We start from the raw sequence: 17,194 nt of genomic DNA on the forward strand, positions 1-17,194 counted from the left end.
CTGCCTAGTTGGAAAGAGCACAACAAAATATATCGTTGCTTGGTTGTCATGTTTGAATTAAACATTGTGTTCTCACAAAGCTTGGCCGGTGCTGTCACACCTACAGCTAATTTTCTTCCATCTGGATCAGTTGATTGAAGACTGTAGACGTGGTGCATTTAGCACTACAGTCCGTCCATTCTGGTTTATTTGTAGCAATATCAGTGTCACTGTGCATAGCCAAGCTGACACCGTTCACAGATATGGCCAACATGCCGCAAATATAGTCGCTGTTGGATGAGGATTGGATGTGCCTTTTGTAAAAAAAAATAATGAAATTAAAAAAAGGAAAAAAACATGTCATCACTTTATTGCAGCTTTGTAGCGTCACTTCTTGACATGCTTTGTTGTGTGTTGACTTCTCCCTCCTGTCGTCACACACATCTCTGTTAATGGCTTCAAAGATAGCCTTCAATTGTACTTAAGACACACACTCGTGCGCGCTCCCCTTCCTCCAGTAGCAAGGCAGTAAGAGCTGCTGGCTCACCAATGGCATGTCGGTGTGTTCAGTGACCACGCCGTCTCATTACAGAGCGATCAAAGAGACAAGAGGTGCACAACAGCAGGGTCTCTTCAGCGCCCCGAGAGGCGCCGCGCCCTCTAATCTCAAAGGGCACGTTTAGTCATTCAAATATAAAACAGCATCACATTACACACATGTCCTGCAGCCGACCTAACCACATTCAGACAAAAACCTTACATCTGATGACAATTTATCCTTCAGCAACAATTAGTCAGCAATGTTTCGAAGAGTGTAAGGATGATTTTGTGAAGTTTTGAGGTTTGAAATATCCATAATATTCGGAGGACTATACACACATAAAACATAACTTTTTATCAAATGTGGAGACATCCATTCTGGAGGACACATTTTGTTATTTAAACCTCTCCATTCAGTACTTGTCAATTCAGACTCCACCGTTCAAAGTTCAGACAGAGTGAGAACTATAGTGGAACCTGAAGTGTCTTAGCCTTGGTTTAAGTAGGTGAATGTTATTACTGCACGCTTTAAATCTTCAACGCCCCAAAATTTGTACAGCAGACCTAATTTCAGCCAGCTTTTTCAAGTAAACCCCACAGTACTTATTTTCTTATATACCAGGTTTTTGTGAGAATCCTGAGGGAAGTGATATTACAATATTACACTCAACAAAAATATAAACAGTTGGGTTTTTTTTTTCCACTCCCATTTTCCATGAGCTCAACTCAAAGATCTAAAACTTATACTACGGGCACAAAAGGCCTATTTCACTCAAAGATTGTTCACAAATCTGTTGAAATCTTTGTCAGTGAGCACTTCTCCCTTGCCGAGATAATCCATCCACCTCACAGGTGTGGTATATCAAGAAGCTGATTAGGCAGCGTGATTATTGCACAGGTGTGCCTTAGGCTGGTCACAATGAAAGGCCACTCCAACTTTGCCGTTTTATCACACAGCACAATGTGTCAGATGTTGCAAGTGTTGAGGGAGTGACTGCAGGAATGACCACCAGAGCTGTTTGCCCATGAACTGAATGTTCAATTCTCTACGACAGTGGTTCTCAACTGCCTTGGCTGCGGGACCCACCATCATCTTTCAATAACAAGTGTCAACCCAAATTGCGGAAATGTTTTAATGTGCATTTTTCAAATATTTATTGAATAAATCACATTTATGGTTACTTGGCTGCCCTCTGCCTATGTCCAATAGAATTGGACATTAAATAATAGCGTCATAATGTACCTGGTTGTGTCTATTTTTGGAGGGATCCCCCACAACATGTGAGCTTTTGCTTTATGCTGTGCTTTTTCTCCAGTAGATGGCTAGCTCTCAAGTTGTGTGTCGGACGGACAGCGCCTTAAAGGAAAACGTCACTTTTTTTTTGAATTTTGCTTGTCGTCCACAATCCTTATGTGAGACATTAGCACGTCTTTCTCTCTTTTTTTTGTTCTAAAGATTAAAACAGATAAAAAGAGGCAGCTCATTAATCCACGTAATGTGACACACCTATTCCACCTACAAAGCCCGCTATTAAAACGCCTCCAATATTTTGCCGTACTTTGGTCATTTTAAGCATTAGCGGAACATCCTTCTTGGGTGCATTGATTTCATATAGCAACATAGCGTTAAGTTTTCCAAGCTCAAAAATGAAAACACAGAAGCAGATCCAATATGTAGCGTTAGCTTTCGGTAGTGGCTTGATGCATTGTGAGCGAATGTGTGGTAAAGCTAGTCTCTAGCCGGCTAGTAGCGAGCCGGTGTGGTGTGGCGAGGTCACTATACGACAGTAACATAGTTCTTGAGTGTAACAATGTAAATAACATAATTGGTTAATATGCAGGTCACATTATGTCAATTGAGCATCTTTGGCAGTTTTTGGAGTTTTTCTCACAAGGCTTTATAGGTAGAATAGGTATAGGTGCGTTCTTTGCTGTCTCTTCATCTGTTTTTATGTCTTCAGAACGTACAGAAAAGAGAAAGACACGTGTTCACGTCTCACATAAGGATTGTGGATGATGGCAAAATTCCAAAATAAGTATAGTTTTCCTTTAAGTCCACACTTAATGTCCTTCCCTTCCGCTCAAGCTTGACCAAGTCTCACCAAACATGGCACGCACCTCGTGGTGACATAACGAGCGAGTAGCACAGATCTTCCAGATCTCCTGACTGTGTGGCCAACATGCTAACCACTCGGCCACCAAGTGTATTCCAGTTCTTGCCAATATCCAGGAAATTCGCCCAGCCACTGAGAAGAAGGAGACCAACATTCCAAAGGCCACAATCAACAACCTGATTATACGAGATGTTGCCCTGTGAGAGGCAAATGGTGGTCACACCAGATGCTGACTGTTTTTTTTATCTGCCGGGACCCCTACCAATACAGTAAAACTGCACATTTTGGAGTGTCCTTTTATTGTGGCCTGCGTAAGGAACACTTGCGCAATTTCTAATCAGCATCTTGATATAAAACTCCTGTGAGGTGGATGGATTATCTCGGTAAATGAGAAGTGCAAACTAGCAAAGATTTAGACAGATTTATGAACGATATTTGCGATAAATAGGCCTTTTGTGTACGTACAAAAGTTTAACATTTTTGAGATTAGCTTGTGAAAGATGGGAGCAATAACCGACGTTTATGTTGTGTTAGATATTAATTCAGTGGTGAAACTGAAATAATAAAGCAACTTCTTAATGCACGTGTGCATGTTAATGCAGCCATACTGTAAAGCTCAACATTAGTTGAGTCCGTTGAGTAGAGTTGATGCTATATTGGCAAAATTTCTTATTGCACAGACGGCATGTCAAAGCACTTGCAAGTGTACTGCAGATTACAGCAGCAGTCATTGAGTCAAACACAGCTGTAAAATAAACCCCATAATGTTCACAATTAAAATCACTCCAGTGATTTGAGTCACCTAATTTCGTTTTTCATTCTTGAAATGACACAGTGAGTGGACAATGATGGTGGCAGCTAATAACACTGCAGTGCCAGCAGCGGTTCCTCGGGATCTGAGCAGCTGTTCTGCAGTCTATATTGGTCTGTTCTTCAAGTGAAGAAAAAAGGAGCAAACTAGATGAGAATTTTGTGCTTCAGTGGCTATTGAAAGATGAGGCAATAAACTGTTAAACTTGAGTAATCGCACAGTCCCCGAGGAATTTCTCAAATGGGGATGGTCAAAAACCTTGAAATTTGAGCTCTTCACTCGCCGCCTCGGCTTTAACATTTGATGAGATTCATTATTGTTGGGAGCTGAATACAAGTGTCGTCTGATTACAGGAGCCAACATTAAAAGTTCCCACCGGTGGGCATTTTCATGCGAAGACGTCAATGGGATTAAAATCTCAATTCACTCAGTCAATTCTCCGGTAACAAGATTTCATTAAAAGCAGGCAGGGAGGAAAATGGACTCGAAAGCACTGAAACAGCTGGACTATAAATTATATAAATGTGCTTTCTGCTAACTGAACACACCTTCAGCTTGCAGATGCATTATTATTTAATGTTCAGAGGAGCTGGTTTTATGTAAATTGGAGTCTCCCATTCTCCTCTCATTGCCAGGTACTTCCAAACCAAGCAAAGGGAGAGATTATGCAAACCAATTAACATATGAAAATAACGTATTAATATACTGTCTCTGAACTGTATCCAATCAGTTCCTTTTCACTGGCGTGTGTACAAAACAATTAAAATTGAATTTATACAGCTCTTCCTTAACATATTCCGCAGCAAATGCTGACAAAAGTTTTACAGGCTTGTGTTCCTCCTTAAAGGCACGCTGACTTTAAGAATGTTTATCAGAAGCCATGCTAGTAAATTACAGCCTTTGTTTCGCCCTAATGATGTGCGCATCTGAGACAAAGCAATGAAATCCATAGCGGTAGCCAGGTGCTAATGAATGGCTTACATTATACTGCCCGCTAATTACTAGTGCACCATAAATAAAACACAAGGCAATCAATTAGTGTTCAATGTGTGTTTGTGTGTGTTAGGTCATTGGCAGTGGCTTCAAGTCAGTGCCACTGTGGGATGCAATTTTAAAATGGACAGGGTGCGAATTTGCATCACATTTTCAACGGCGACATCTCTTCAGGCGACCAATTTCTGCCTGTATAGATCGTGGGTAGGTTAATATCTAGTCATTTTCAACAGGGAGTTCAGCCAAATGTTAAAATGCACATGGCACAGCATGCCCTTTCCACTAGATGAGACAAAAGACATGCAAAAGGCCGCTATTACCTCACTGGCTTTAATGGAGCTTTGCAAAAGCCTTTCTCTTGCACTTACGCCGGCTGGCTGACGCATAACACTTGATTGGAACCAGAGCAGGGGAAATCATAGTCCATTAACACTGCATGTACAAGGCCCTAACTGAATGATCCTGACATTATGTGGTCTCTGGTGCGGCCTATCTGTGTGGTTTTATGCATAATTTGTGCATTAATGTAATTTACATTTTAACACAGTTCAAAACGTAAACTGATTAGTTGATCGCTATCTACTAATGTGCCAAGAGAAGGTGCACAGGGATTATGTGTGACATGGTTGGTTTGCTGCAGGAAAAAGAGACAACATGGGTCAAACACACAGCTCAGGTGTTGTAAGGTAAATTGTGCTTGAGGTTTGCTGGAGTACATTTTCTGTTTACAGTGTAGAACAATGTAGGACAGCTCTTTTCTTATCAACAACAACAAATGCTTGTGGAAACTTTCAGGTGCAGATGGTCAACACTTTAATTCATTTAAAATTCAAATTAAAGCTAGTTCTGGGACATCAAATGCTTTTATCTTTCTTCCGGCACAATTCGTGGGACAAATTAGTGTTCTCATTGATGACAGAAGCGCTTAAAAAAGAAAAAAAGTCCAACAGAGTCCCATGATGCAACACTCCCAGTGGTTACATCTGCTCTATTCTTTCATCTCCCTTCATTGTTCAGTAGGAGCTGTCACATTAGGAGGAGAATCGTGGCTCCCACCCGCCCCCAAGTACCCCCCTTTTTCCCATTCCAGCAGTTGGCAGGGTGGCAGGCCCATACAAAGGAGCGTGCACCGGGAGCGCAGAGGGGAGCACCGTTAAGAGGAAAAACAGTTTGGGAATTAAGGTCATTAATTTTCCACTTTCAAGGGCTGCCACACAGACGGAGATAAAGTCAGCATAAATATTCCGCCGAAGTTTCTCCTGTTTTTCTTCTCTCCCCATTTCCATCGGCAGCCCATTTATCTCCATGCTGTCAATTAGAGGCAAAAGCAAAGAACTAATTAGGAACTGTGCAATTTTAATTAGCTGTTTTGATAATTAAACTAATTGGTTCCCTTGTGTTTCTGCAATGTGTGCTGAGAACTTTTTTGATATCTGGGCAGCAGATTTCCCATCCGCTGCTTAATTAGTCACTTTTGCATTAAAAAGGAGCCTTCCTTAATAGCCTTAATTTGCAAGTTGAAAAAAGAATCTACCATCAATAATTTGTGTAATTGCTAACCGTTTGATTGTAATTTAGAGGCACGGCCGGACAGCTCTGCATGTCTAATTCCTAATGACTGGGATTAAAGTTGGATTAACTGTTTGGGAAAAGGGATTCACTCTTCCCCTCTTCCCTGCCCACCAAATGACACCTTGTCTCCGTTTGATTGGACATGAAATTCAAATTGACTAGAATGACTTGAACAGCGGGGGCTTATAGAGTCTGGATTACTTTCTATATGGCTAGCCTGTCAGGTTACATCAGAGAGATTTCACTTACTCTTTTTTGCCACCCACCACCTCACTACAAGGAGCGGAATAAAAAGTGGTTACAATTTATTACGGGATGCGTTAAACCTCTGCTGTCAAGCCCATCTGTGGTGAAACATTGCAAAGATCAGCCGCTAGGAGGAGCTGAACCTTGACTTGAGAGTAAATAAAGGCAGAATAGGTCTGGCATTCAGTGCACCTTTTATTTAGGAGGCTATTTCTCTCTCTCTGTCAGTAGAAAATCGCATCCTGATTACACTTCAAAACAAAAAGTGCATATTTACCCAAACCAGCCTTGGTTCCTTCAAAAACTTTGATCAAAATGTTCCAACATCACGACATAATGCATTAGAAAATGGACACTAAAAGCATATTATTCAACATTTTAACTATCACACACCATCTCTATACTTTTACAGCACACAGGCCCGTCAGTGGTCTGATTAAAAAGCACCATTCATCCCACTTAGCCAGAATACAATTAAGGGACACGGCTTTAAAAGCCCAGCCCCAAGCCGCTCCCCATCCTACATAAAAGGGGCACTCTCCTCCGAGCTTTGCCTGTAAATATCATGTTTGATATGAGGTTTTAATCTGCTTAGCCATTCTGAACTATAGAATGGACTCATCCTTTCTCTGAAACCCTCTGTCCAATGGCCATGTGCCGGAGGACGAACAGGAACACAACACTGGCGCGCTATCTGATTATGTGGGGTTAATTACAGAGCACTGTTTTGTAGTGGCTGCATTTGAGAGCCACCCATAAATAGACGGGCATGGCTAATGCATGCTCAGAAATGAATTTTAATTAACTGTGTATCAGAGAAGCACACTCAGGGGCCTGTTTCTAGTATGCACTGACCCCACTATTGGATGTAGAGTGGAAAAGGGTTTGCACCCAAGACAAGCAGAGACACGGCCTACATGAGCCATGCATCATAGTGAATGTTATGTCTTTGCGCAAAGGTAACCTGGGCAATTCATAATAATGACAAGCGCCTTGATTGAGAGCTGCGATGCAACCTGCCCATGTCTCCATATCATGAAATGTGCTAAAAACAGGATCTGTATCAAGATACATGGTGTGAGCAGGTAACACCATCACTCCAAATGTCACTTCACTCAAATGTCACTGCGACTGAAATATACATTAAACATCTTCCGTGACATAATTTATAGTCTCTGATGGTATTGACTCCAACATTTGCCGCACTTGTCAAGTAATTGTGGTAAATTCACCGCTCACTCCTGTGTGGTAACCCATCATTTCGCACACGTGCCATTTTCATTCCCCTTTATGAATCGCCTTAATAGAGTGGCTTTTTCACATCCGCTTGTCTGATGGCTATTTGAAGTTGATCCCCGTTCCTTTCCATTTTTTTTCTGCGTGATTGGATTAATTGTGTGTCACTCACTTTGCTAGAGGTCAGCAAACATACACTCCTGGTCATAAGTCATCAATCTATGTGACCGTGGAGATGAAAAGTCAAGCATGTCAGCCAGGAAGCCGGGCAGACGGGGATCAGACCATTGATTTCAGGGCCAACCCAATCTCACCGCGACCTGAGAACTCAAATGGTCTCTATAAGGGCTGACCACTGTAAGCTTCAAATCTCATATTTGTGCATGAGTGGGGTAACTACAAATTAGAAAAACCGCCTGTGTACGTCATGTCGTGATTATTATGTTAAATGCAGTTTTGTGTTGATATGATTGCACTTATGTTTAAATGACTTATACAAAGAAAGCCGAGACTGACACTTTATAGGGCACTCATTGTACTTCATCCTTCAAATTTGTACAGCTACTGTAGTGTGTATGTTCTTTATACTTACACTTTTTGATATATATATATATATATTTTTTTTTTTTCAACAGAATATAATGAAAAGTTAATTCATCTGTTTCAGTATCAAACTCGCACTTCATACACTTCATACACTCATACTTCTACACTTCATATAGTGTAGATCCCCACTTTTCACAGGGGTTACGACTGTAGTAAGTAAAGTAATACTTTATAACTTTACGCTCCCCGCCAAACCTTCCTGCTCACGTTATGTGTACGTTCTCCTCCGATTGTGCATCAGCAGTTGCAATAAAGGTGACTGCTGGAATTATTAGATTAGATTGAGCTCCAGAACCCTCCCCTTCTTCTCTCTTCAATTGCTATTGTTCACTCGTGATACAATCCAGGTTTAAGCCCTAAATATGCCTCATACACTTATTACATTCAATTGGAGTATGCATTGTGTAGGCACTCGCCACTAATGGATGTTAATATAAAACGATCAATGAACAGATGGAGTCTGAGTCAAGGTGTAGACTTTAGCCTGAGGCTAGCAGGCTAGAGAAGGCGTCTCTCCAAGCTGCGTCTACATAATCTTCACTGCTTGCCTGTAATTCCAGTAACGATTTAGGTTCATTCAGTAACTTGTGTTCACCACGCTTTTAATTTTGAGATTGACTGCTGAAGTGAGCGCTTCCGCAGCCAAACAAACTTCTGGGTCTCACACAGGACACGGCTATGGTGCTTTCAAGGACCGCCAAACAAAGTTTAACAGAAAATCACAAGGAAGATCCAAGAGGCTACTGAAACTCCCCTCGACTTGTTCCAAGAGATGGGGGAAAAGTTAACCCATTCATGCGAATGGTTTGCTTGGATATAATATATTAAATATTGAACATTTCAAAATTTTCGCAGACCCGCACAATTTAGGCATACTTCACAACAGTTTTCGACCAATATAATCATTGGCACACCAAAATTGTGTACTACTAAGGGTACAAAATGCGTATAGTGCACTGTAAATCACTCTACCTTTGGCTAACAAGTAAGGATACCTATTGCAGCTAGCTAAGTAGTTAGCTAGTGGCTAGCATTTCCTCCTAACATTAGCAGTTGACTTAACTGTCTGGAATTCACCTACTCTTCAGGCTACATCTTCACTTCCTGCTCCTTCTGCTCACTCGTCCTGACAGCCAAAGAAGAATCCAAAGAAAAAGCAAAGGCCTTGATCTTCTGATGCTCGTTGAACTGAGGTGAAGTATAGTACACAGAAGCCTATGCTGACACAGGATAACAATACCCGCATAATTGTGTGTTTTAAAATATATATTTTCAGAAAATGTTGGCAGTTCACATTTGTATAACCTTTGAGACATTAAAATTTTGAGGGCCTACTGTATTTCATTATGAATGTGTCAGTATAGTCATCCCCGAGGTTCGAACATGGTGCCCTCACTCTATTGCGGGTTTTCAAGAATCAATTAGGTAATTAATAAATTATCCCTTTTTGTTCTTGAACAAGAACAAAAAAAAAAGAAGGAAATATTATTGGCCTAAATTAAGCATTTTGAAGCATAAAAAGGGCTAAATGAAAAAATATATAATTATAAGGCATTCAGAAGATGTGATATGCTGTGTAATACTGTGACTTGTGGGCACCTTTAAAGGAAAACACTTATTACAATTTTAAAGCCCTAAAAAAACCCTCCAAAGAATGCCAACAATGTTCTATTTACAGAACTGACCTGTATATAAACCGAGCTACAACGACATTGTTATTGTAGCAGCTAACTAGTTTTCTGGCGTAGTGACGCATTGCCTCATGCCACAACCGAGAGGTAACGGCCCACTCCAAAACAATATGATAGGACACCAATCTGTACTGACTGGGAAACAAGCATATGAAAAACTACGAATAGACAAATAAATTAACTGTAAAGTATTAGCCCATATTCCATGTTTTGTTTGTACACAGCTAGATGGACTGTGTATATGTCTGTGATATCATGCAATATGTGCTCCATGTATCACAATCAATATCATGGTGACTTACTCGATAGACAGTTATCCGTCTCGTCCAGCTGGTCTGGGGCTTTTCCACTTGATTTTGGGTAGGTAGAAGAAAGTTTCTACCACTGCAGGGTTTGTTAGCCCCAACAATTCTTCATTCGCTTTGATGCAATCTCTTGGAGAAATGTCCTCCTCGCTATATAAACGAAGCCTTTCTTTCGATTGTAACACTGTACTATATGCCACTAAGTGCAGCAGAAACACTCCATTTCTATTGGCATGGCTTGGCAAGTCTCAACATTTACACCACCAAGTCGTGCCGGTCTTGACTCTCTTGCCGCCCGACGTTTCACTCTCTCTTCTTGCCTGCTCAGCCTCTAAATCCTGTAGCTCATCCTCTGTATATTCAGGCTCAAAAAGATAAGGTTCTGACTCCTCATTTGTCCAAAAGTAGTCAGTGGCAGCGGCTCTCACGAAGTCTGCCATGATTAGTAGTTGCAAACAGACACGTGCTTTCTATTCATCTATTGTTGACCGAAGTAGAGTTAGTTCCTATTAATGGGCTCTGTGAAATCAATGGCGCCCAGGAAAGAAGTTCCGGTAATGTTTAAATGTCAAATGTTAAAATTGCCTTAACAGTCTATGGCTGCAGCGCCCCCCTTATTTGAGAATGCTCATGACAGCCACAAATGCTCCCAAAAAGAAAATCATATTCTGCAGATTACAAGCTGCAAGTCGTGAAATATGCAGTTGAAAACAGCAATCGAGCAGCAGAAAGAAAGTTCGGAGTGAACGACAAACTTGTTAAGGACTGGCGAAAAGCGGAGGATACTCTAACTGCAATGAAGAAAACAAAGCTATGCTTGAACAACGTGCTGCCAGGAGAGGCTTGTCAACAGTGCAGCTACGTCTCCACGCCCAGGTAGGTGCCAAGGCGATGAATATAGATGACTTTGCGGGTAGTTATCAGAATAACTATATGTTACGTTACCACACCACCTATTCACGTTACGTTAACAGACACCTATTTAGCCTGTTGTTATTACTATAACTTGCCTTATAACCTGTTATAACCAGTTAGAGTTGACAGTTGTGTTTCGCTGATGTCAACGTCTTTGGTTAGCAATGTGGAGAGCCCAGATACTGGCGTGAGTTATGGCTGACACCAGCTCCTGTGGGAATGTTCACTGCATATGTGTTCTCTGCTCATTAATAAAGCGATTGAAGTGCATTGTGGATCTGTCCTGAACTACAAAGAGTATTCTACACTAGTCACTAAGTGTCAGTAACGTTACATTGGTAATGGTTTATGTTGACCGTGCATACAAGTTACACTGGAATACATCACATAGTACAATTTACAGTTCCATGGGTCCAAAGAAGTGCAGGAAGAAGCAAAGCTTATTTAATCCTACCACCCAAACATTTTAAACAATTACAATACATTTGTATGCATACACAAATACATTTATATGGTAACACTGTTTTTTTTAAATGTATTCTTTGCCAATTTTAAATACATAGGAAAATGATAAGGCAGTATAACAATGTTGTTAAATAGGAGTCAAGGTTTGTAGTCACTGTAAATACAATATATAACAGTGATAATAAATAATGTCATTTTAACATTATTATATAATAAATGTATAATAGTAATACCTGATGTAAGTGTTAATGGTTGACAGAACATTGTTGGTTGATGAGTGACTACAATGTTCTCACGACAAACGAAGCGTTAGTAGTGCAAGAGTGATTAGACATAGCATTGTACATACACAGTGGTTCAGGACTGTTCTTCCTTGTACTTTGGAAACATCAACTGTTTTTGAAACTGCTCATTGTTTAATGCATTGTCAATCTGTTCCACAATTTGATTCTACATAGTGAAATGCTTTTGAGCTGTTCTTGCCTATAAGTGTTTTAAGTTTTAAGTTAAATTTAAAGGTCATATTTCTCAATGACTATAGGGGTGTTATTGCATGTCTTGGCGGCTCTAATAATTCTAAAAAGCGTATTTACAAGGTCATAAACAGGTTTGTATTCTAACTACAATAAACTAAAATATTCCATTTATAAACAAGAAATGCTTCGCGGAAATTCTACTATTGCAGTCGGGCCTGGAACCAATTAACAGTGATAAATGAGGGATTACTGTATATGTACAAAATTAGGACATCCCATGGGTTGTCAAATGCTTTGGATGACATGGTAGCGTACATATAATACAGATAACCTCAAAATTGCATAATCATGAGATAAATGGTCAATGACTCTGGTCAATTAGTTGCTAAGACCCGCCCTTTCCGCTTCAAAGATGATTTGATTTATGGAGGCCATTTTTTTCAACCAGTCCTGCTCAAATTTTATGGACATGTGCTTGTCAGTCCCCTAAAGGCGTGTGCCAAATTTTGTAGTGATTCAGCAAAACAACAGCGGGCATTTTATAGAGCGCATTGAGCTGTGTGAGAAATTTCAAGTCATCAGGCTTTTATGGTCAAACTTTAATAACAGCCCCACCATGTTGTGTATTTGTCCTAAAAATAATAATAGGACAGGCAACACACCAGCAGGAAAGTCACTGAAGGTCTCGTGGTTGACTAGCCTGACTTGAGTTGCAGGTGGTGTGGGTTCAGTCTCCACAGTGACAATGTGAATGTGAGTGTGAATAGAGAACCTAAATGTCCTCTGTGATTGACTGGTGACCAGTTCAGGGTGTTGTCTGCCTTTCACCAGAATTTAGCTGATTGGATCCTTGTGCCCCCTGAACAGGATAAGCATTAGAAGATGGACACAGCATGGTTTGTTGACACAGCGCTTTAGGAGTAGATGAGTTAGCTTACACTGTCCTCATTTGTTCACATGACTGTATTGTTGTGTTGTTGACTCACAGTGAGTCATGTAGGGTCACCTATTTAAGTTACTAAATATGGTACCCTGCCGGGTAGATGGCAGCAAGGCATTCAGCAGTGCCCCAAAAACAAACAGAAAAAGTTTGCAGTACTTTTTTTTTTTTTTTTTGGAAAGGATGGCTTCTTTGTGTGCATAGCGTAGATCTTGATAGTGTGCATATAGCTTAAAATATGTGGTGCAAAATGTAACAGAAGGCATGGACAGACTGAGCAAACTCACACCATAGACGGCCTGCTGGCTGCTGACAAACTAACATTCTTGTCGCTCTATTCCTCCCCGCTCTCCTAAATGGCTAATCTTTCTTGGATCTCACCATTAATTGGTTAACAGTCTCTGCAGGGCAAGTGAAAGTGCTGCTATTTAAGGCCTCACCATGCAACAGCAACACTTTCATCTTGGCAATAACAGGCAACAATTATATTACCAGATTTGAAAGTGAACCTCCTATCTAGGCACTAATCAAAAAGGCAGCCCATCTGTTGTGTGTATCTGTGCAGCATGTATGATAGAACTGTCCGGACGCTAATTAACTGGTAAGTAGACCACACAATTAGACACTTTATTTCTATCAACTTCTGCAAGAAAAGTAAGGAGAAGAGCACAATGAAAGCATTTCATTGTGTACAATGGAGCAGCATCTCTCTCTCTCCCTTTCTCGCTCTCCTTGACGTGCACGCGCTCGCGCACACACGCATCAATACAACCTTACGTGCGTGTGCGTGCTCTCTATCACGCGCACACACACGCACTTTCTCTTTCCCTTAGCTGTGCTTTTGTGTTTTGTCAGAATTAATGAGAAAAGTTCCCTTGCCCTAGGGGTAATTAGTGTCCTTGGAGTTAAATAAGCTAATACTTAGACACCTCTGGCACAAGCAATTATGTTTGTGTATTGAATAATTGATTCAAAGAGGGGGGAAGGGCTGCTAATCAGATCTGAGCATAATGAATTGATTTAATTAACAGGGGAATCCTTGGGTCGCTGCAAAGAAGCGTGCGCGGCGCATTTATTGCGCAGAGCGAAGCAGGGCGCGCACAGACGCGGGCAGAGAGGCGGCGGGAGTGGGCAAAGCTCGGCACTTTGTCACATTTGCAATTGGATTTGTTTGAATGTAGTTGTCGTCTCGGAGCAAATGAGAGCGAGAGGGGACGCGTATTAACATCCAGGAGAAGAGAGAGCTCAGCCCTGCTCGGTGTGCGCGCCTTATCCGCCTCCAGTGCGCACCTCACGGCATATTTAGTCGAGATTTACACCGCCTTTTCATTTCTTTATTCGCATGGAAGTCATTCAAAGCGGTTTGGGGCTTATTTATTCGGGCTGCAGCTCCAGTGTGGAAACGTGCATCCGGCCACGTCAGTCAGCGTAGTCAGCGTAGCAACAATTACTGCCATTATTACAGAAAGGTGACTCATTTAAGCGTGAAGATTTCGCCGTATCCCGCGCGTTGTAGTACAAGAAAGACGTTCCCAGTGGGAAGCTCCGAGCGGACCGAGCCGCGCAGCCTCCTGGAGCCAAGGACGGATCGGCCGGGGAAGGACTCCTCGTTCCTCAGGACGATGGTGCTGGACAAGGAAGAGGGTGAGTAACGTCTCCGTCTCTTGGATGTCACATTCTGGACACTTACACTGCTAACCGGTCACATTTTTTGAACATATTTATAGCACCCCCGAGTCTAAAACAACAGCAACTCAATCCAGATTTTGTTTTTACTCAAAAATGAATGTGGTGCTTATGTATCGTATCCCCACCTGCACCCTGAAGTTGAGGTGCACCCACGCCAAGCTGCTCTCACAAATGCACAAAGAGAATGGACTGTTTATTTACACTTGATGTGCAGAGCTCGAAGTCTCCTCCTAAGTGCTTTTTGCCTGGGTGAAGTTGTTAAGAGGCAGGCAGCCTCTGACATCCTCTCCGGGATGGCACATGACAGCAGAGTGCTTTTAACTTGATTGCAAATTATGGATAACGCCGCGCAGCCTTGACTCACTTTTCCCATTCCAAATAGGCCCACTTGCATTACTTATCTATTCCAATGTATTTGGGTTAATGGGCGAGGCAATCTAATTAATTTAAATTTAAATCAAACTCGCCTCTCTAATGACGTTCCATTTTGGATTGAAGCTGACGTGGAGACGTGCAGTGCATTTATCACATGCTGGTCCACAGGTCTAAATGATGCTCAGTGTAGTGTGAATGCATTAAAATCCATTAATATGGCATGCTTTTAATATTCTAGCAGACACCATATATGCATGGGGAAGAGCACTTTGACATCTCCAATGAAGTTTTCTTGCTCCTGACACTTTTTAAGAGTCTCCTTTTGCTGGCCACCTGCTGTGATGCCTCCATAGATAACTATAATTTGTGTTATTTCACAAAGTACTGCATATAAAGGCTTTTGCGCATTTTAGGGCTTATCCTCTCCCAGTAATGGATGCATTTGGAGCCCATTACTTATGTTTGAAAATGGATATTTCCTATCTTTTAGCAGTGCATCCTTTCACTTACACATAAAAAAACCAATAGATTTTGTGGCAAAGACATAAATTGGCCTCTCTGGCCGCATCCATGTTGTGCTGCTAATGTACCCAAATTAACTGAACTGTAAATTGTCTGCTTTGAATGTCTGTCTGGCTAAAAGTTCCTTATATGATTCATGAGTCGGATTGCTTTTAACAGTTATTGGCTAAGCAATATGGTAAATGTACAAGGTGATGCAAATGGCATTAGTGGGAAAGGATGCACAAGAGCATGTAATGCAGTCAATACTACATTAACTACTGATGCCCAATTACAGAACCAGGGAGAGTGGCTTTTAGGAGCATTAGGACTTGCAGAAAAGCTGAGATCACCTGCTGCTCATTGCCTAAAAGCTTCACCCTTTATTTGCTGGACCCGACCAGCGCCTTCCGCAGTTTGGCCGGGTTGGCAACAGAACTGCTACGATCTGGTCTCACTCATTATGGTGCCTCTTAACGTTTATTGGCTGTAAAGTTATAGGCTTGTCAATTCAACCTTCTCGCCTAATGTATCCGCTCAGTGCTTGCACGAGTAAGTGTGCACATAGGAGGGGAGTTTTGGGTGCCCGCAGGATGACTTGCCCTTAATAGTTCCTCAATTACTCCTATGTGTTTTTGTGCATTTATCTTAAGTGTTTATATTTGGGTCCAAATGTCACCTACAAAAGTCCAAGTGGATACTGGCACCACAGCAAAGCATGCTTCTTTGGCAGGCGTCAGGTTCTCTTAGAAAAGTCCTGCCTAATGACTGTCAACATTTGTTATAATATTGGATCAAACTGAAAATAATTAATTGTAGCATTAGTAGCTGCTGATATTTCCTCCGCCGTTAAGCAATGAGTGTATCTTGAGAGTCAGAGTGAGGACAACCATGGAGGAGTGTGACCTGTCACTGCAAAGCCCCACACTCGATTCCCCTCAACCCACAGCTGAGGTGCCTTTAAGCAAGGCATGAAAGTTGTGCAAATGTGTTTGCTACAGCTAAATGCAAAGGTCAAATTCTGGGCACCACATGTAAAAATAATCCTTTATAAAACTGCCCAATATGCAAGTAAACATCAGAAACGAATGTGCATGTGTACGTAAATATACAGCCACTCTGGCAGCGCTGCATATTAACTGTCCACTGACCTTAAGCAGAAGCCAAATCCTCCAGCAACTGATAAGTTTCTGGTTCCCCCGTGCTAGTTAATTTACGGCTCCCTTATCACACTGTCCAGGAAAATGTGTACACTCATAAAGCGTGTGATTGAAAAGCAATCCTTCAGATGAACACAGACCGGTGATCTGTCAGCTGCCGTAATAAACCTTGGGCTCCGGGCTCACATTTTTATTTTGAAATAATAAGAATTGCTTCATTCTTTACCAGTGTTACCATGGTAATACTGTCTTGTAGCGATGTTATATTGATTCAGAAAGTGGACAGTAATATTTCTTTTCTGTTATTTGGTTTCTCGGGGTTGATTTCTAATTTCCAGTTGGAGATTACTTTTATATGTTCCTTAAGTCTTTTCACTTTTCCACTGAAATGTAATTTGCTCTCTGGTGTTTGCTATTTTCTCAGTTTATTGGTTTGCTCTTACTTCAAAATTAAACTTGCCCATTTCAAATATTGAAATTACATCAGGTTTGTGAGCTCTGGGGCCTGTACAATATTACAAATAAGTCACCACCACTTTTTAATATTTTTTTCCCCCTCAACTACTTGCATCACATTCCG

General features: G+C 41.3%; 1 protein-coding gene across 1 annotated transcript in view; it reads left to right on the plus strand.

The window, feature by feature from the left end:
• Nucleotides 1-13,726: 13,726 nt before the first annotated feature.
• lmo1 (LIM domain only 1) overlaps nt 13,727-17,194 on the plus strand; it is a 39,337-nt gene continuing 35,869 nt past the window's right edge. The window contains exon 1 of the mRNA XM_054771121.1: nt 13,727-14,533. Within this exon, the coding sequence (XP_054627096.1) occupies nt 14,512-14,533 (22 nt within the window). The 5' untranslated portion in view covers nt 13,727-14,511. The remainder of the gene's footprint in view (nt 14,534-17,194) is intronic.

This window comes from Dunckerocampus dactyliophorus, chromosome 3 (genome assembly GCF_027744805.1).
Source record: "Dunckerocampus dactyliophorus isolate RoL2022-P2 chromosome 3, RoL_Ddac_1.1, whole genome shotgun sequence".
Lineage (NCBI taxonomy): Eukaryota > Metazoa > Chordata > Actinopteri > Syngnathiformes > Syngnathidae > Dunckerocampus > Dunckerocampus dactyliophorus.